Source organism: Schistocerca nitens, chromosome 4 (genome assembly GCF_023898315.1).
Source record: "Schistocerca nitens isolate TAMUIC-IGC-003100 chromosome 4, iqSchNite1.1, whole genome shotgun sequence".
Lineage (NCBI taxonomy): Eukaryota > Metazoa > Arthropoda > Insecta > Orthoptera > Acrididae > Schistocerca > Schistocerca nitens.
In genome coordinates, this window is record NC_064617.1 from 532,896,774 (window position 1) to 532,918,823 (window position 22,050).

General features: G+C 39.6%; 1 protein-coding gene across 2 annotated transcripts in view; it reads right to left on the reverse strand.

The window, feature by feature from the left end:
* LOC126253198 (probable phosphorylase b kinase regulatory subunit alpha) overlaps nucleotides 1-22,050 on the reverse strand; it is a 294,496-nt gene that overhangs the window by 76,078 nt on the left and 196,368 nt on the right. For both annotated transcript variants that reach the window (XM_049954368.1, XM_049954367.1), the window contains exons 16-18: nucleotides 18,482-18,618; nucleotides 10,232-10,404; nucleotides 7,718-7,840 (exon numbers count right to left, since the gene is read on the reverse strand). In XM_049954368.1, the coding sequence (XP_049810325.1) occupies nucleotides 7,718-7,840; nucleotides 10,232-10,404; nucleotides 18,482-18,618 (433 nt within the window). The remainder of the gene's footprint in view (nucleotides 1-7,717; nucleotides 7,841-10,231; nucleotides 10,405-18,481; nucleotides 18,619-22,050) is intronic.

Consider the following 22,050-nt stretch of genomic DNA (forward strand, 5'->3'; position numbering starts at 1 on the left):
GTGTGGCTCTAATCTCTCTGGTTTTATCCTCATGGTCTCTTCGCGAGATATACATAGGACGGAGCAATATACTGCTTGACTCTTCGGTGAAGGTATGTTCTCGAAACTTTAACAAAAGCCCATACCGAGCTACTGAGCGTCTCTCCTGCAGAGTCTTCCACTGGAGTTTATCTATCATCTCCGTAATGCTTTCATGATTACTAAATGATCCTGTAACGAAGCGCGCTGCTCTCTATTGGATCTTCTCTATCTCTTCTATCAATCCTATCTGGTATGGATCCCTCACTGCTGAGCAGTATTCAAGCAGTGGGCGAACAAGCGTACTGTAACCTACTTCCGTTGTTTTCGGATTGCACTTCCTTAGGATTCTTCCAATGAATCTCAGTCTGGCATCTGCTTTACTGACGATCAACTTTATATGATAATTCCATTTTAAATCACTCCTAATGCGTACTCCCAGATAATTTATGGAATTACCTGCTTCCAGTTGCTGACCTGCTATATTGTAGCTAAATGAGAAGGGATCTATCTTTCTATGTATTCGCAGCACTTTACACTTGTCTACATTGAGATTGAATTGCCATTCCCTGCACCATGCATCAATTCGCTGCAGATCCTCCTGCATTTCAGTACAATTTTCCATCGTTAAAACCTCTCGATACACCACAGCATCATCTGCAAAAAGCCTCAGTGAACTTCCGATGTCATCCACAAGGTCATTTATGTATATTGTGAATAGCAACGGTCCTATGACACTCCCCTGCGGCACACCTGATATCACTATTACTTCGGAAGACTTCTCTCCATTGAGAATGACATGCTGCGTTCTGTAATCCAGGAACCCCTCAATCCAATCACACAATTGGTCTGATAGTCCATATGCCCTTACTTTGTTCATTAAACGATTGTGGGGAACTGTATCGAACGCCTTGCGGAAGTCAAGAAACACGGCATCTACCTGTGAACCCGTGTCTATGGCCCTCTGAGTCTCATGGACGAATAGCGCGAGCTGGGTTTCACACGACCGTCTTTTTCGACCCCCATGCTGATTCCTACAGAGTAGATTTCTAGTCTCCAGAAAAGTCATTATACTCGAACATAATACGTGTTCCAAAATTCTACAATTGATCGACGTTAGAGATATGGGTCTATAGTTCTGCACATCTGTTCGAAGTCCCTTCTTGAAAACAGGGACGACCTGTGCCCTTTTTCCAATCTTTGGAACGCTATGCTCTTCTAGAGACCTACGGTACACCGCTGCAAGAAGGGGGCAAGTTCCTTTGCGGACTCTGTGTAAAATCGAACTGGTATCCCATCAGGTCCAGCGGCCTTTCCTCTTTTGAGGGATTTTAATTGTTTCTCTATCCCTCTGTCGTCTATTTCGATATCTACCATTTTGTCATCTGTGCGACAATCTAGAGAAGGAACTACAGTGCAGTCTTCCACTGTGAAACAGCTTTGGAAAAAGACATTCAGTATTTCGGCCTTTAGTCTGTCATCCTCTGTTTCAGTACCATTTTGGTCACAGAGTGTCTGGACATTTTGTTTTGATCCACCTACCGCTTTGACATAAGACCAAAATTTCTTAGCATTTTCTGCCAAGTCAGTACATAGAACTTTACTTTCGAATTCATTGAACGCCTCTCGCAATGCCCTCCTCACACTACATTTCGCTTCGCATAATTTTTGTTTGTCTGCAAGGCTTTGGCTATGTTTATGTTTGCTGTGAAGTTCCCTTTGCTTCCGCAGCAGTTTTCTAACTCGGTTGTTGTACCACGGTGGCTCTTTTCCATCTCTTACGATCTTGCTTGGCACATACTCATCTAACGCGTATTGTACAATGGTTTTGAACTTTGTCCACTGATCCTCAACACTATCTGTACTTGAGACAAAACTTTTGTGTTGAGCCGTCAGGTACTCTGTAATCTGCTTTTTGTCACTTTTGCTATACAGAAAAATCTTCCTACCTTTTTTAATATTTCTATTTACAGCTGAAATAATTGATGCAGTAACCGCTTTATGATTGCTGATTCCCTGTTCTGCGTTAACTGTTTCAAATAGTTCGGCTCTGTTTGTCACCAGAAGGTCTAATATGTTTTCGCCACGAGTCGGTTCTCTGTTTAACTGCTCAAGGTAGTTTTCAGATAAAGCACTTAAAAAAATTTCACTGGATTCTTTGTCCCTGCCACCCGTTATGAACGTTTGAGTCTCCCAGTCTATATCCGGCAAATTAAAATCTCCACCCAGAACTATAACATGGTGGGGAAATCTACTCGAAATATTTTCCAAATTATCCTTCAGGTGCTCAGCCACAATAGCTGCTGAGCCAGGGGGCCTATAGAGACATCCAATTACCATGTCTGAGCCTGCTTTAACCGGGACCTTCACCCAAATCTGAAAGTTAAAAGACTGTGGCATAATGGAAAGTGTTACATAATCAGCATAAATGATGAACGTGCAAACTGCAGATTATGGAATAAGTAGCGTATGACATAATATTTGTAGCTGTAAGTAACAGTGTGTAAAAGCTTGGGAACATGGATTTGTGCCGTATGAATGCGTCACATATGTTGGGGAAATCTGTGTATTGTAAGTTGGCAGTTTATGCTGTTGGTAAAACAAGAAATGTATTTCAATAATTTAGACATATATATAGGGCACTAACATGACTTTGTTTACCTGAAACTCAACATTAATAAATTGGTCTAAAGTGGCTGGTTCAGAACATAAAATATGAGATTATATAAAATATGGGATATACAGATCAAATCTGAAACCTGGTTGGCTACATTTGAATGCACACAATCAGAAGATAGCAATTTCATGCAAGCACTAAAGCAACTGGCAGTCTGATGGACTCAGTCAGATGTGACTGCACTGAGCTATGTAAAAACATTTTAATAATGAACAAATCTGAGAGTTAAAAGACTGTGGCATAATGGAAAGTATTACATAATCAGCATAAATGATGAATGTGCAAACTGCAGATTTTCTGTGTGAACTGTGACTCCCATTTGAATAATTTTGCAATTTTAACCAAGAACTGTCAAGTTGCGGACAGGCACAATGAAAAGATTGTTTCATATTGAGCTGTTGTCCAAAGCATTGCTCAGAAGTGTGAAAGTTGTTTCATAAGCATGATTTTGTGTGTGTGTTTTTTCTTTTCTAAAGAAGGCTTTGGCTGAAAGGTCAATGTGTAACATGCTTTTCATTGCGTCTTCTGCAAATCAACATGTCATCTTTATGGTGAGTAGCAATCTATCCTTTTCATAATATTGTTGATATTCCAAACTGGGCTTTCCATTGTTTGATTCTAACCAAGAGTTCAAAGCAAAAATCTGAAGAGCACTGAGTGAGAATTCAATATGCAGACAATCCATGTGTATTTTTGGTATCATTTCAGGGTGAAAAACCATGAACTGATTGCTATGGGTAACTGTGGTGTACACTGAAAGTCGCTTTCCAAATTATATTTAACACAGACTGGGTGACATAGTTTGTATTTGAAAGTGACAATATATTTGACTTTTCATTCAACTTCTTTCACTCATTTGGTAGTTAGCAAGACCTGGAATTTGAACTATTTTGTCTGTCAACATGTGCAGAGCCATGCGAAGAAACATTGCTTGTAGCTTCAGGGGAGGTATGGCTGCAGAAGAGGACTTCATCGAAAAGTGCATGAAAACTCTTGTGTAGGCAGTACACTGCAGCACTGCATACGGTCTCCCATTACAGTTTGTCGAGCATTTCTGTGATACTATCACACTGACCAAACAAACCTTTTTTTAAGAATTATGCAGTTCTTTTTTAAGGTGTGTCTAATTTTTTTCAGTTAATCTGATCTTGTAATGGAACCTATTTACAAATAATACTAAATAATTATTTCAACGAGGGCTCCATAGGAGACCTTTGTAAATTTTACACTAATAGAATTTTGTACTCAAACAAATGTAATGCACAATTACCAGCTATGAAGAAAAGCTAATCCAATGGTAATAGAGAGTTTCTCAACCTTGATTAAGGAACAAAAGTGGCTGGATGTTTATAGTGCTGATAACACAGATGACAAATATAATACTTTCCTTAATTCATTTCTCATGCTCTTTGAAAGTTGCTTTCCATTAGAATGCTCTAAATAGGGTACTAGCAGTAAAAGGCAGCCTCGGTGGCTGACAAGTGGTAGAACAAATTGGGAATTATATTAAAATGTAAGAAGTAGTCACAATCAAACTACAGTAGCCCATTACAAACAGTTCTGTAAAGGTGCTTAAAAAGTTATTAGGAAGGCCAAGAGTATGTGGTATGTAAATAGAACAGCTAGTACTGTGTTGCACATACTAGCTCTGAAGTCAGCCATATTTGTAATTTTTCCTTTAGGAATGGTCAGTTTCCTGAATGATTGAAGTACCCGGTAGTAAAGCTGCTTTATAAAAGGGGATAAAGGAATAATGTAGATAATTTAAGATCTATTTCTATGCCATCAGTGTTTACTAAAGTTATTGAAAAGGCTGGTTATGTAAGGATAATTGATCACTTTATTTCACATAATATGCTATAAAATGCAGTTTGGTTTTAGAAGTGGTTTAACAACCGAAAATGTTATATTCAGCAACCTTCAGCAATTGGTTAGAAAACCAACTCAAGATGGGAACATATTGGATATCTTGGTGACAAACAGATCTGACCTTTTTGAGGAAGTTAATCTAGAAGAAGGTATTAGCGACCATAATATTGTTGTGGCTTATATGTCAGTGGAAGCTGGGGGAGGGAATAATAATAATAATAATAATAATAAATCAGCGTAAAGTTTTCTTGTTAGGCAAAGCACATAATGTCATTTATGAATATCTTCATTCCATGCATTCACCCTGGGACACAAAGATATTGAGCATCTTTAGTTGGAATTTAAAGGTATTGTCCACCACGTGCTAGAGAAATATGTGCCTAGCAAAAACACAGGGGAGGAATAGGATTCACTTTGGTTCAACAAACATATTAGGAAGCTGCTGAGAAAGCAGAGAATTTTGCACAGTCGTTTTAAACGTAGTCACTGCCTTGCTGACGAACAGAAATTATGCGAAATGAAAGCAGCTATCAAAAGGTCAATGAGAGATTCTTTTAATGAAAGCAAGATTTTATCTGCAGATTCTAAAAATAACCACAAAAAATTTTGGTTGTACGTAAAATCTATGAACGCTACAAATAATTCAATACCTTCTCTTGCTGACAGTGTGGGTAATGTAACGACGATGATAAACAGAAGCCCGAAATTCTAAACCTAGCTTTCAAAACCTCGTTTATGGCAGGGGACTGCAGAACCATTCCCCCTTTCAATTATCGAATAAATGATGCAAGGATGGCTGACATAGTGTTTAGTGTATCTGGGATTGTAAAATAGTTAAGATCCTTAGACGCCAGGAAGGCACCTGGCCCAGATGGTATCCCGTAAGATTTTGTGTTGACTACGCTACAAATATAGCACCATTCTTATCCATCATCTATCAGAGATCACTGGAACAGCAGAAAGTTCCACGGGACTGGAAGAAGGCCCAGGTCTTAGCAACCTTAATTATCGGCCCATTTCACTGACATCAATTTGTTGTAGAATCATGGAACATTTTGTGTTCACACATAATGACCTTTCTAGACTCTGAGAAGCTCATCTGCAGAAACCAGCACGGTTTCAGGAAACAGCGGTCATGTAAGAGACAGCTGGCCCTCTTTGTGCAGAATTTACAACAGGCTCTAGATACTGGCTCCAAGGTGGATGCCATATTTCTCGACTTTCAGAAGGTTTTCGACTCAATTCCGCACTGTCGCTTGCTACAAAAAGTGCGCGCTTATGGTCTATCCGATGACATATGTGGTTGGATAGAAAGTTTTCTAACAGACAGTGAGCAGTGTGTCGTCCTGAACGGGGTGACTTCAACAGAAACAAGTGTAACATCAGGTGAGCCACAGGGCAGTGTAATAGGTCCACTGCTTTTTACGATTTACATAAATGATCTGGTTGATAGTATTGACAGCAGCATTAGACTGTTTGCCAATGATGCAGCAGTCTACAGGAAAGTAGTATCACACAAAAGTTGTGAACAAATCAATGAGGATTTGCAGAAAATAAATGTGTGGTGTAATGACTGGCAGTTATCTCCCAATATTAGCAAGTGTAACCTACTGTCTATACCAAAGCAAAAATCCCCATTAATGTACAAAATAAATGCCCAGTCTTTGGGAGCGGTAACATCTGTCAAGTATCTGGGTGTGACTATTCCAAATGATCTTAAATGGAATGACCAGATTACACAAGTAACAGGTAAGGCAAACTCTAGATTGTGGTTTATTGGTGGAATCCTGAAGCAATGCATTCCGTCAACAAAGGAAATTTCTTACAATACTTTAGTTCGTCCAGTGTTGGAGTATTGTTCGTCTGTATGGGACCCTTACCAGTTGGGTCTCATTCAAGTGATTGAGAAGATCCAAAGAAGGGCGGCAAGGTTCATGAGTGGTACTTTTAGCCATCGCGATAGTGTTACAAATCTCATAGAACTTTTGAAGTGGGACACACTTGCAGATAGACGATGTGCTAAACGGAAGGGGCTGCTCACTAAATTCCAAAATCCGATCTTCGCCGAGGATGTAGAGCATATATTATTACCACAAACTTTCAAATCGTGCAATGATCACCATTCAAAGATAAGGGAAATTAGAGCTCATACCAAGGTGTTCAGACAGCGGTTTTTTCCCCTCGCACAATCCAAGAGTGGGACAGAGGAGGGGAAATATGACTTTGGCGTGAATAGTGCCCTCCGCCTCACACCGCTTGGTGGCTAGTGGAGTATATATATGTAGATCTAGATTGAGGATCTTGTTCAAAGACTTAATGCTGCCATTTTTAATATTAAAACAGTAACTGAAGTAAGTGATGGTTTGATATAAAAAGTAGTCTACTTTGCTTACTTTCACTCAGTTAGGATGTATGGTATTATACTTTGGGTTAACTCCTCTCATTCTCAAAGCACATTTTTGGCTCAGGACTGGGTGGTTCTGGCAATAAGTGGTGTAAGTTTGCAAACCTCTTGTTGACCCCTGTTCATTAGGCTGGATATTCTGACATTGGCCTCTCAATATATATATATATATATATATATATATATATATATATATATATATATATATATATATATATATATATATATATATATATATATTCTTTACTGTTATTTATTGTTGACATTATCAACTTATCCCCAAGAATTAGCAGCTTTCACTCAGTTAATATTACGCAGAAATCCAATCTGCATTTGGATCACACGTCCTTGACTCTTGTGGAGAAAAGTGTGCAGTATTCTGCTGCATCCAGATTCAGTAACCTACCACAAGAATCTAAAAATGTTAGCTGTAATCCATGCACTTTCAAGTCTAAACTGAAGAGTTTTCTCATGGGTCACTCCCCCTATTCTGTTGACCAGTTCCTTGAAAAATTACGCTGGTTCCTGTGTTAAATTATTTACTGTGTTTACATAAACTTATAGGTTGAAGTCTTTTTTAAGATTCATAAACATTTTATCGGTTGGTAGGACACATTCTGAGGCATCAAGGGATCACCAATTTAGTACTGGAGTGTGGAGGGTAAAAATCATAGAGGGAGACCAAGAAATGAACACACTAAGCAGATTCAGAAGGATGTAGGGGTCACCTATATAACACTTATGATTACCTGTGTAAGCATTGCTGTACTTTCATCATCACCATAAGCTTGATGAATAACTTGTCTCAGTTCCATCTCAGGAAGTGGTGCCGTTATAGTGTGTTCATTATTTGGTGGCATACCAACTGTGACCTAAAGTGCAAAAAATATTCTTCCATAAGGAATCTAATAGTCATCATTATCAAAATAAACATGTTACAGCTAATGTCGAGCACCATTTACCATGATCTGAAATACGTAGCATACAAAACAATAATGAAAATACATGAAAGTGATATTCACCCAAGAAATGGACAACAGCAAGAGAAGCCTATGTTTGTTACCTTTATCATTTTGTTGACCTTCGAGAACCAAATACTGAAAAGAGATTTCTCAATACAATGTGACTGTTGTCAAACACATAAAAAACTATTTTAAATTGAAATAGCTATTTAACATTTTCACAAGCACTGTAGGAAACAATGTACATTGTCCATACCAGTATGCTTTCATACATGTAACACATGATTGTCATGTTTTTCATAACACATTAACAGGAAATTAATTATACATTTGGAAGAGCAGTGGCATTTTAAAAAACAGTGGCTTCTCTCATTATTTGAAAGAGATTATTTCACAATCTTTTTTCAATGTAATGGAGTGCAGCAGGTACACTTGACAAATAAGCTGCCCACCTTTACTGACAGATCATTCTTTATATTACAATAATTCAAAGTTACGAGGCAGAAACAATGTACAAAAATGAAGATAGTCAACAACTCTCCTTCATATATGTTGTTGCCACACAGGTGTATAACAGATAAGGTAATCACTACCATGGCAACAAATAGTCAATGCGTAGTTGTTGACACGGATGGATCAAGAAGAAAATAAACATGTATGTTAATAAGGATGAGGCAGACGGGCTAGGGATGATATGATGAGGGTGGCAGTAGGGAGGGGTGTGGGAGATGGTAGGGGGAAATGTATAGGACAAGAAGGGAGTAAGATAATGGTGGTAGTAGTAAAATGGTAGATGATTAGTGGTAAACGAACTGAGTGGGCAGAGAGTGAGAGGCTTTCGGACAGGGGTGGAAACAAATGAGAGATTAGAATTTGAGGATAAAGATTGGAAACTAGCAGATATTTAAAGAAAGGTGATTGCAGGAACAGAGAGGAACTGGAGGGTAAGTTTCCACATGTGCAGTTCAGAAGTGTTGATGCTTTCTTTCTGTCTCCAAAATACTTTCCTACCAACTCTTTCTGCAACTATACTCTTCCCCCTTCCCCCATTTTTTACTGGACTACCCCCTCTCTTCCATACTACTCATCTCTCTGAATTGACAATCCACTCATCAACAGTTAGTTTGATACAACACACTGACATTTAGGTGTACGTACATTTCAATTTTAGGGGCGCAGTTGCCCGTTTTCAATTAACTGTTAGTAAAATGTTTTACTGCAACAGGATTTCTGCTGTAATATGAATTTTAATTCATCCCTGAACCCTATGGCTTGTCTTTCATAGGAGGATGTAAGTGCTTCAATGAATAAATGAATTAATATTACATTAATTGATGTTCAGTTGGTTCCTGGAAGAATATTTTGCAACAATTATAAATGAAAAATCAAACAACACTGGTGTAATATTCTACAATATTTATTATTTTACAAAGTAGTTTTCAGTTGATACGCCATTGTCAGATGCAAAGATGAATGTGTGTGGCTGAGAAATTTTTGTGGGAGCAAAAGTTTTAAAATAGTATAACTGTAGAGTATCTTGGTTGGTTTCAAAAGATGATATCTGTTATTGCTTGACTGAAATGAGAGGGATTATTACAGTAAAAATGCCATGTAAAATATTTAAGTTGGATAAAATGTGTTACAAATTAAATATTGAACTACGTGACACATTACAGCAATTGTTCTGGGAGGAAAAGTGAGTGAACAAAATATAGGAAAATTTGGTGACATGTTCTAAGGGGGGTGACTAAACAAGATAATCTTGCCCTTAAAAGGTCCAATATTACCAACTTGCATGATAAAAGAAGTGAGACTAAACAGGTAAATGACACACTTGTAATTATTCAAAGTAAAACTTATAACAGGACAAGTGGAACTACAGTACATGAAATAAAAGGAAAAAATGGGTTATGTGACTGGGAGGGGTAATTTCCAAAATAGTTTGGATGAGATTATTAGCAGTGTCTGCTATTAGAAGTGGTGAGTAAGGGAAGTATTAAACTTGGACAAATGGACAAATGTTTATATTATGTTATGTTATATTATACTGCACTTTATTATATTATATTGCATACTTCTTTATGTCTGAACCTGTTGCTGCCCTTTAAGTAAATGTATATACAAAATGTTGACAAATTTGAGGTTGAGGTTATTTGAGACTGATTAGGGGCATTTATATGCCAGTTTTCACAACACAACCAACAGGAGCAGCACTCAAAGTGCACACAGTATATTTTCTTACAATTTTTTTCACTTGAGCTTGTATACACATGAAATTGAGCAATACTGCAATTGACATACCTGCTTCTGGTGAACCAGTAAATCAGTGACAGCCTTGGCAAGATCTTCAACCCGTTTTCCAAGCATTCCAGCTGTATGGCGAACTAATCCCCACAACTTTTGCTGGCAAGCCTTTTCATACAACACTTTTAATAAATCCTTCACGGTAACAGGCTTCTTGTCTTCCTCCATTCCTGAGAGATCAAGGAAAAAACTTTAGAATATAATGCTCTGATGATTAAACTAAAATCTCCCTCCTTGAAGTTTAAAGGGGTAGAAAGAAACCACAAAATATTTATGTGCCTGTCTGTTTTGGTTGTTTACATAAACGAAATTGTACCAGAAGTCAACTGCCTGTGTATACAGCGTATCACTGGCATAACTTCTTTGTAACAACACCTTCAGCTAAAGTGGCAATACTTGCCATCACAGATATTTTATGATAAAAAACTGAAAATGGCTTATGATTGAAAGTGTATAACACCTAATAGTTGCTAGCATCAAGGAGTCATTCAATAATTCATAGTTACTATGGAACCAAGGAAAAAAATGACATATATTATCAAATAGCAGGTTTCCAGAATATTTGCTGGTGAGAGACAATGGCAGATGAACTCAGGCCCAAAACAGCCAATGGAAACACCCGTCACATGGAAAAACCTCCACCTCCTGCCCAACAGAGTCTTGCTGGTAAGCAGAATACATTGCTTAGGAGTGATTTTCAGTACACTTGTACTCTACCATCAGCATGTACCAATGTATACTGGTCCAAACAAATTCCTCGCATGCTTTGGGCACTGAAGGGGGTTGTTCCTGCATTCGTGCTAATCTGTGTGCCTCAAGATGTGCCTCAAGATGTTCTACAAGCAGAGAAATTTGTGCTGGACCAGGACTTCAGAAATATTTCATACAACTACTCAATGTCAAATCACACCTAAGTTTTCTGAATTGGAAGGTGGGAACTCTTCCTGCAATATATCCTACATTTCCATAACCTCCATGTCTTCCCCACCTGCTTATCCCCTTACCTGCTCCCACTCCGGTACTACACACATCTACCCCCCCCCTCCCCCAAATGCACATTTATAGTCCTTTCCCCCTCGCTATTTTCTGCTCAGCACCCCCCCCCCCCCAACCCCCCAGTAGCAGCCCTATCCTGTTATTCCCCTACCCCTACCCTGCTCCCTCTGGCCACTGCATGCCTCTTCTGTACCCCCACTACTCACCCCAGCAAATACAGCTGTCTACCTTGGATGTTGTCATAGTCTGACCTTAGGGCCAAGTGATGTTGGGCTTGAGTGAATGTGTGTATGTTTTCTAGGGCTGATGAAGGACTCAGTCTGATAACTGGATGTATCTAGCACTCTTTTTCATTGTGCATGCCTGCAATGTAATGTCTCCTCTATGTGGTGAGTAGCAATCTGTCAGTCCCGACTGTTGTTATTCCATTCTGATGTTACAGTTTATCATCTCCTTGGTGAGATCAACGTAAATGGCATACAATCCCACTTCAGGACCAAAGATATGGCATATTTTTTTGGGGAGTTGAAAAAGGAAGCCTCCTCAATGTGTTCAAGCTACAGAAAAAAATTATCAGAGTTATGACTGGAAGAAACTATACACAATCATGTAAACCTTTATTTGCAAGGCTTGATTTACTGACAATTCCTTCCATGTTTGTATATGAAACACTCCTCTTTGAATTAAAAAACCTCCATCTTTTCAAGGGAAATTCATTCAAACATGCTTATGAAACGAGGCACAAACAAGATTACATGTTACCTTGCCACAGACTAATTATTTGAAAATACTCCATATTACATGGCTTTGAAGCTTACCAATAAAATGTGTTCAAAGTTGAAAGTTTGCAAGCCAGAACCTACAGGTGAGAACAGTGAAAAATATTTAAAAAGCAAATGCTACTACAGTGTGGATGATTTTATAAATGAGGAAGGCAAGTAGAAGACATTACCCCCCTTTTTTTATGTGTATGCATATGTTCCCTTTTAATGGATGTTTAAGTTCTTTCTATGTGTGTCCATGCTTATAAACTATGTACCGTGTCAACTATGTATCTAAATATCTACGTGGGAAAAATATATCTAAAAACAAAGATGATGTGACTTACCGAACGGAAGCGCTGCCAGGTCGATAGACACACAAACACAAACATACACACAAAATTCAAGCTTTCGCAACAAACTGTTGCCTCATCAGGAAAGAGGGAAGGAGGGGGAAAGACGAAAGGATGTGGGTTTTAAGGGAGAGAGAGGGTAAGGAGTCATTCCAATCCCGGGAGCGGAAAGACTTACCTTAGGGGGAAAAAAGGACGGGTATACACTCGCGCACACACACACACACACACACACACACACACACACACACACACACACACACACACATATCCATCCACACATATACAGACACAAGCAGACATATTTAAAGACAAAGAGTTTGGGCAGAGATGTCAGTCGAGGCGGAAGTGAAGAGGCAAAGATGTTGTTGAATGACAGGTGAGGTATGAGTGGCGGCAACTTGAAATTAGCGGAGATTGAGACCTGGTGGGTAACGGGAAGAGAGGATATATTGAAGAGCAAGTTCCCATCTCCGGAGTTCGGATAGGTTGGTGTTGGTGGGAAGTTCGGATAGGTTGGTGTTGGTGGGAAGTATCCAGATAACCCGGACGGTGTAACACTGTGCCAAGATGTGCTGGCCGTGCACCAAGGCATGTTTAGCCACAGGGTGATCCTCATTACCAACAAACACCGTCTGCCTGTGTCCATTCATGCGAATGGACAGTTTGTTGCTGGTCATTCCCACATAGAATGCATCACAGTGTAGGCAGGTCAGTTGGTAAATCACGTGGGTGCTTTCACACGTGGCTCTGCCTTTGATCGTGTACACCTTCTGGGTTACAGGACTGGAGTAGGTGGTGGTGGGAGGGTGCATGGGACAGGTTTTACACCGGGGGCGGTTACAAGGATAGGAGCCAGAGGGTAGGGAAGGTGGTTTGGGGATTTCATAGGGACATCTCTGCCCAAACTCTCCGTCTTCAAACATGTTCGCTTGTGTCTGCATATGTGTGGATGGATATGTATGTGTGTGTGTGTGTGTGCGCGCGCGCGAGTGTACACCTGTCCCTCCCTCCCCCCAAGGGAAGTCGCCCCGCTACCGGGACTGGAATGACTCCCCACCCTCCCCCCCAAAAACCCACATCCCCTCGTCCCCCCCTCTCCCCCGATGAGGCAACAGTCTGCTGCGAATGCCCGAATCCCATGTGTATGCCTGTGCTTGCCCGTGCGTCCATCAACCCGCCAGCGCCCCCACTCGGCAAGTCACATCATCATTGTTTTTAGAAATATTTTTCCCACGTGGAATGTTTCCCTCTGTTATATATATATATATATATATATATATATATATATATATATATATATATTAATAGAGGGAAACATTCCACGCGGGAAAAATACATCCAAAAACAAAGATGATGTGACCTACCAAACGAAAGCGCCGGCACGTCGACAGACACACAAATAAACACAAACACACACACAAAATTCAAGCCTTCGCAACAAACTGTTGCCTCATCAGGAAAGAGGGAAGGAGAGGGAAAGACGAAAGGATGTGGGTTTTAAGGGAGAGGGTAAGGAGTCATTCCAATCCCGGGAGCGGAAAGAGTTACCTAAGGGGGAAAAAGGACGGGTATACACTCGCGCGCACACACACACACACACACACACACACACACACACACACACACACATATCCATCCACACATATACAGACACAAGCAGACATATATATATATATATATATATATATATATATATATATATATATATAACAGAGGGAAACATTCCACGAAATATGTCTGCTTGTGTCTGTATGTGTGGATGGATATGTGTGTGTGTGCGAGTGTATACCTGTCCTTTTTTCCCCCTAAGGTAAGTCTTTCCGCTCCCGGGATTGGAATGACTCCTTACCCTCTCCCTTAAAACCCACATCCTTTCATCTTTCCCTCTCCTTCCCTCTTTCCTGACGAAGCAACCGTTGGTTGCGAAAGCTAGAATTTTGTGTGTATATTTGTGTTTTTTTGTGTGTCTATCGACCTGCCAGCGCTTTTGTTTGGTAAGTCCCATCATCTTTCTATATATATATATATATATATATATATATATATATATGCCACCCTACCTAAAACCTCTTTCCTCATCACCTTAGCCAGCTTCATCCTGACCCACAACTTCTTCACTTTTGAAGGCCAGACATACCAACAATTAAATGGAACAGCCATGGGTACCAGGATGGCCCCTTCGTACGCCAACCTATTCATGGGTCGCTTAGAGGAAGCCTTCTTGGTTACCCAGGCCCGCCAACCCAAAGTTTGGTACAGATTTATTGATGACATCTTCATGATCTGGACTCACAATGAAGAAGAACTCCAGAATTTTCTCTCCAACCTCAACTCCTTTGGTTCCATCAGATTCACCTGGTCCTACTCCAAATCCCATGCCACTTTCCTTGACGTTGACCTCCACCTGTCCAATGGCCAGGTTCACACGTCCGTCCACATCAAAACCACCAACAAGCAACAGTACCTCCATTACGACAGCTGCCACCCATTCCACATCAAACGGTCCCTTCCCTACAGCCTAGGTCTTCGTGGCAAACGAATCTGCTCCAGTCCGGAATCCCTGAACCATTACACCCACAACCTGACAACAGCATTCGCATCTCGCAACTACCCTCCCGACCTGGTACAGAAGCAAATAACCAGAGCCACCTCCTCATCCCCTCGAACCCAGAATCCCCCACAGAAGAACCACAAAAGTGCCCCACTTGTGACAGGATACTTTCCGGGACTGGACCAGACTCTGAATGTGGCTCTCCAGCAGGGATACGACTTCCTCAAATCCTGCCCTGAAATGAGATCCATCCTTCATGAAATCCTCCCCACTCCACCAAGAGTGTCTTTCCGCCGTCCACCTAACCTTCGTAACCTCTTAGTTCATCCCTATCAAACCCCAAACCACCTTCCCTACCCTCTGGCTCCTATCCTTGTAACCGCCCCCGGTGTAAAACCTGTCTCATGCACCCTCCCACCACCACCTACTCCAGTCCTGTAACCCGGAAGGTGTACACGATCAAAGGCAGAGCCACGTGTGAAAGCACCCACGTGATTTACCAACTGAACTGCCTACACTGTGATGCATTCTATGTGGGAATGACCAGCAAAAAACTGTCCATTCGCATGAATGGACACAGGCAGACAGTGTTTGTTGGTAATGAGGATCACCCTGTGGCTAAACATGCCTTGGTGCACGGCCAGCACATCTTGGCACAGTGTTACACCGTCCGGGTTATCTGGATATTTCCCACCAACACCAACCTATCCGAACTCCGGAGATGGGAACTTGCTCTTCAATATATCCTCTCTTCCCGTTACCCACCAGGTCTCAATCTCCGCTAATTTCAAGTTGCCGCCACTTATACCTCACCTGTCATTCAACAACATCTTTGCCTCTTCACTTCCGCCTCGACTGACATCTCTGCCCAAACTCTTTGTCTTTAAATATGCCTGCTTGTGTCTGTATATGTGTGGATGGATATGTGTGTGTGTGTGTGCGCGCGAGTGTATACCCGTCCTTTTTTCCCCCTAAGGTAAGTCTTTCCGCTCCTGGGATTGGAATGACTCCTTACCCTCTCCCTTAAAACCCACATCCTTTCGTCTTTCCCTCTCCTTCCCTCTTTCCTGATGAGGCAACAGTTTGTTGCGAAAGCTTGAATTTTGTGTGTGTGTTTGTGTTTGTTTGTGTGTCTATCGACCTGCCAGCGCTTTCGTTCGGTAAGTCACATCATCTTTGTTTTTAGATATATTTTTCCCACGTGGAATGTTTCCCTCTATTATATAAATATCTACGTGTATACATATATACTACTTTTATAAAAGTATGTGCTCTTTGAAGTAAGTCCGTATTTATAAACTAGGAAACAAACATGAAAAATACTTAAAAATAATGATTTTTAATCAGTGCATGGCAGATGGTCACCATACAAGGGCAGACTCCATAAAATATAAATAAATAAATAACATTCTTCCTAAGATAATTACAACAAACTTAGAGTGCTGAAGAGCACAGGATTTCATGTGGAAGAACATCAACAGAAAAACATGAATACATATAATTTTTTTTTATTTCACTGGATTCAAGAATGGGCTCATGTGGTGATCTTTAGTTTTTGTACCACAACACCGATTATTGAGCACAGAAAAAAAAAAAAAAAAAAAACAGTCAGAACATATCTAATGTCAATAATCTTAAGAATATTCATGAAGAGACTAGGGTTTAATTGTGACATGAGAGAGCTGGCTAAAGTTACCGCTATCCAGTCACAGGCGTCACTGTATGCGGATATGGAGGGGCATGTGGTCAGCACACCACTCTACAGGTCGTATGTCAGTTTCTGAGACTGGAGCCACTACCTCTCAATCAAGTAGCTCCTCAGTTTGCCTCACAAGGGCTGAGTGCATCCCGCTTGCCAGCAGCGCTTGGCAGACCGGATGGTCACCCATTCAAGTGGTAGCCCAGCCCGACAGCGCTTAACTTCGGTGATCTGACAGGAACCAGTGTTACCACTGCGGCAAGGCCGTTGACACAGAAAATACATGTACTAAAAATTCAGAAGAACCTAAGCAGACTCATCACTGTGTAATGAATCCAAAAGTGGTCATGATAGAAGCAAACATAAGCCATGCTCATAGACAGACTGAAAGGCCTTATATTACTTGACTACTAGAACAATAGTAAGCCATGGAAAGTACTATCATATACCAAACAGCTGAGAAACATTTTTTTAAATATCTGTCTATGGTGAATGAACGTGGAAAGCAAATAATGAAACAGGTAAATGACAAATTTCAATTCACCCACAGAATTCCGAAAAAAGATTGTCCATGTAAGAATCTGGTTCATAAATTCTCAAGAAGCTTATCCACCAGTACTGCTTCCCATTCCCTTACACCACAGCATGACAGTAAAAAACAGAAAGGTTCAAAGGAGAGCTTTCAAATTTATGGAGAGGATTCAGGTAGCAATACTTATAGTGAACAATGCAAGCAGCAAGTGCAGGTAATGTACTCTCTATCTGCCAATACTGTGGTACACAGAAGAGCGTGCACGCACACAGCTGTTGTTTAGAACTGCGTGTCAAAGATAGTGTTGATGTGGAAAAGGGTTTGCTAAGGCAAATGATGGCTGAATCGCCACAGAGTTCCCTGTGGGAGTGTGGAGCATGGGGGAGGGGGGACACAGGAGGACCTATAAGTGGCTGCAGATGACATATTCGTGCGGGCGTGGGTGACCATCTGTGGTGTGACAGGTTTTTTGAACAGCACACAGTTTGAGCATTTCTTGGCCTGGTGGCAAAGGAAGCATGGCATAACTGTCTGTGTCGTATTAATGCAGTTGATACTGGAAATGGTGGAGGTCATCCATTAGTCTGATAGCTGATCTGCTTTGGAGAGGGGTGAGGGAGGCAAGGAGATGGGCTGTGAGGGTGATAAGATCATAGTTGGAGTTGTATTGCAATATGAAGCAGAAGTTGTTTCCTTGCAACTGTGACAGTAAGTTTTCTGTCATCAGATAACTCTGAGATAATCGTGTCTGGGTCGATGTCATGTTGGGGTCACCCATGTGGAGAATGTCCAGTTAGGGATACTCTGAGTGAATGTGCAGCAACTGCAGATAATGTACACCTTATGTGCTGATGCTGTGGTACACATGAGAGAGCATGTGCACTCAGCTGCTTCTAAGAGCAAACTGCCAGTCGAAGATAGTGCCATAGTGGAGCTCTGCCCCATTGACCAAAGAGTTTTCTATGGCAATCGATGGACGAGTTACCACAAATACATGCCAAATCTCACTTCAGAGCAAAAAAATTTATGTGGGAGATCATCCATGATATTACAAGAAATACACAAACATAAGGAATTACTCTATCCTCTTCACTGATTAACCAAAGGGCACTCCAGTTTCTTCCACATTTAGATCTGCAGCAAATGCATTGGTAAAACTACAGGGAACCAATGGAGCAAGGCTTTTACAAACCAGAACTGCTTAGTATAATGCATGTATATGCCATGGAGAAGCAAGAATGTGTGATACTACTTCTAGTATATAATACACAACGGTCCACCTTGTAAAGAATAATACACAAATTTTCTGTCTTCTCATACTGTTTCTCTAAACTGTCATCTTTGTAACGTACCTGTATTGAAATTCAACCCTTGAGAATCCACCAAATACTGCAGTATATCACCTTGCTCCTCAAGGTTTTCAGTCTCTCTAAGCATTGTAAGCAGCTCCTCCACTTCTGTGTCTGCATATTGAGTTTCTGATGCACCTCTGAAAATATGGAATAGAAATTTAAAACAAATGACGTTGATACAAAACGTCAATTCATTAGCAAGTAACAGTGAAAATTTGAATTCAGGTGCAAGCATTATAATGCTATTAATAGCTGCACAAAATCAAATGTGACAACCACAATTTTAATTAGTTAGTTAGTTACTGGCATGTTCCATGGATCATAACTGCAACTATGATTTGGAGTGAGCCAGGTTTACAAGTTTAGTTCATTGTGTCAAATATGCCAACATGCTGACCATTTACACGATGACAAACACAAACACAAACACACACACACACACAATCATACTACAACACATAGAGAAAGTCTTCTATGGAGTGGAAGGTGTTGGCCAGCAGTTGTGACTTCATTCTGTTTGAAGTCGATTTTATTATCCATTAAATTATTTATGGCACTCAATAGGTGGTCACAAATTTTTTATAGTTGAATACCTCACTCCTTTTTGTACCACTCTAAGGCGGAGGATGTATAACGTACACCATTTCTCCTTCTACTACTGTATTTATGAATGTTGTTATTGCATTTAAACTGTGACTGAACCAGCAAAACTGCTATTTTGTCCTTTATAGTTCATGACACTATCAATTATGCTACAGTTGCATCATAATAACAGCTAATTTATTATATGGTATAAAATGTTTTACCAATGTCTCAAGGCTGTAACCACAGATGTTATAATTTGATATTTAGCCATAACAAATTGTAACAAAAGAATGTGCTTCTGAGAAATCATCTAGGTAGCACAGAGTTGAAATGGGACACTTTCATAATGTGCATGATATAACATGAAACGCATCAACTACGAGAAGCTTTAACTACCGATATGTAGTTCCCTGTCATTTTATTATAACAAATTGCACCAAAAATGTTACAAATTGCACCAAAAATGATGCGTTTTCAAGAGATCCTCAACGTGTTACTGCTTTGAAGCAGCTTATTTTTATAGCACATGTGTTACAATAAAAAACAACCAAAAATGGAGTTCAGTTCTATAACAATGACTTCAACTCCATACGACTCAATCCAATATGGCATCTCTTTAAGTTCTACCTGTGACGTAAAACTGACACAGGATGTCATTGGCCATGTTTGTTTTCAGGAGCCAAAAATCTGATTTGCCTGATTCTTCTTTTCACACTTTGAAATGTAATGGAATGTGAAATTCCTCGCTGTGATGTCATGAAATTCAAACAGTTTCTTGTCCGTGTCCCATGATAGGACACCTTTACTGCAATCAAGCCTTCATTCCCTCTACAAATTTTATCTCCCACACTTCCTTCAATTCCCAAAATGACTATTCCCTGATGCTTTAAGGTGTGTCTTATCAATTGATACCTTCTTTTAGTCGACTTGTGGTGTAAATGTCTCTTCTTCCCAATTCAGTTCAGAAGTTCTTGAGTAGTTATCTAACCCACCTATCTAAACTTTAGCATTCTTCTGTAGCCTTACATTTATAGAGCTACTATTGTCTTCTAGTTCGTATTGCACACCATCCATGTTTAATTTCCATACAAGGCTACACTTCAGACAAATATTTTAAGAAAGACTTTTTACCACTTAAATTTATATTAGATATTAAAATTTTTCTCTTTTTTAAATGTTTTTCTTGCTACTGTCAACCTGCAGTTCATATCCTCTCTACTTTGGCCATTCTCATTCATTTTTCTCCCCAAATAGCAAAACTAATCTACTACTTTCAGTGTCTCATTTCCTAATCCAATTCCATCTGAGTCATCTGGTGTAATCTAACTATACTGTACTGCCATTTTATTACTTTTGTTGATGTTTAACTTATATTCTCTTTTCAAGAAGCAGCACGACTAAGTCTTTCCTCGTCTCTGATCAAATTACAATGTCATTGGCAAACCTTAATGTTTTCATTTATTCTCACTGAACTTTAAATTCGTTTCTAAATTTGTATTTCATTTCATTTAGTGCTAGCTCAATGTTGAGACTGATTAACATTGGAGATGGGCATTTTCTATACATTTTGGTACAATGCATACACACGTCTACCTCTGAGCAGTGCTTACTTTCACATTTTAATGTAAATTTCCTTGAACAAATCAAGCTGTTAAGCTGGACACATCATTCTAAGTGTTAACCTAAGCATACCTAGAGGTTTTTATTACAATGTAGTTTTACACTGACTTGAGAATACCACTTCCTATTGAAACCAGTTGTCAGTAACACATAATACACTAATAGCAGCTGACAGTAATATCATGACTTTCTTTAAATATATTAGAGCTGTGAAGCATGTTTTAGACAAAAATTTCAGTGAAGAAAGTGTAATTTAATGTCTGCCACAAATAGTCCAGAAAGAAAGGAACAAGAGAGTAGCAGCCTGAATATCCATTACAGTATAACAATTAAATATCAAGTTGGTAATATGAATTAAGACAATTTTGAAAAAGATTGCAATGAGACCAATTACTAGTTGAGAAATCACCTCAATTAAAGAATTCTAACAGCAAAATATTACAGTTTTATTGTTCTTTATATAGTCACATGCATTATTTCCAGGCTCTAGGGAATTACATAAATAATTTTTTTCGACACAGAAAGTGAAGGGCATGATCGCTGGTTTAACTTCTGAAGCAAAGGAGTAGCGGTTAGTAATACTGTTGCCAGTCAGTTCAATATTCTCACAGCACTTGAGCAGTTAATATCCAGTTTGCAATTAATTTATACTACATTAACCACAAAGAATACCAATAAAACTACAAAGCAAAAATAAATATTAACCAGCTCAAAGATCACTTTAGTTTTTCCTTAGTAACTGTGAAGCCAATATTAGTGTGGTAGCAGAGTTTTGTATTAAGATTACATCCTTTCCAGTTCAACTGACACGTGCAATGTGTTGTAGGTGGAACTCAAAAATATGCATAGGGATATTTCTTGAAATTGACTGCACAGGAAATATCAAAGTTAAAATAAACTACTATAGTTTTTAATGTGCAAGTTGCGACTTCCTACTCTTCATTTTTTTCCACTGTTTTTACTCACACCCATCATGTTATCGGCTGCCAGTGAAGGAATACCCACATTTATAAACTTGATATTCATTACCTGTATCTATTCTACATTGCTCTGAGTGCAAATGTAGTTGTTCCAGTTTTGGAAAAACATTCTTTTCTTGTACTTATCCAAACATATATTACATTCTCCATTCTGGCCTCTAACATTTCAAGTTAAAAGGGTGGAAAGTTTTATAAATGTAAGGATTTTTTGTTTTCTCTCTCCCTTAATAAAGGCGCACGAGTGGGATTTTTTCCCGTATCCATAAGTCTCGTCAGTCTCTTTTCTTCCAGTGCATTCCTTTTTTCTGCGAGGAGGAACAGCCTCACAGCTGGCATTTTAAAATCTTCCTCCATGTTTCCAACTATTGCTGCTTTTGCTGATCA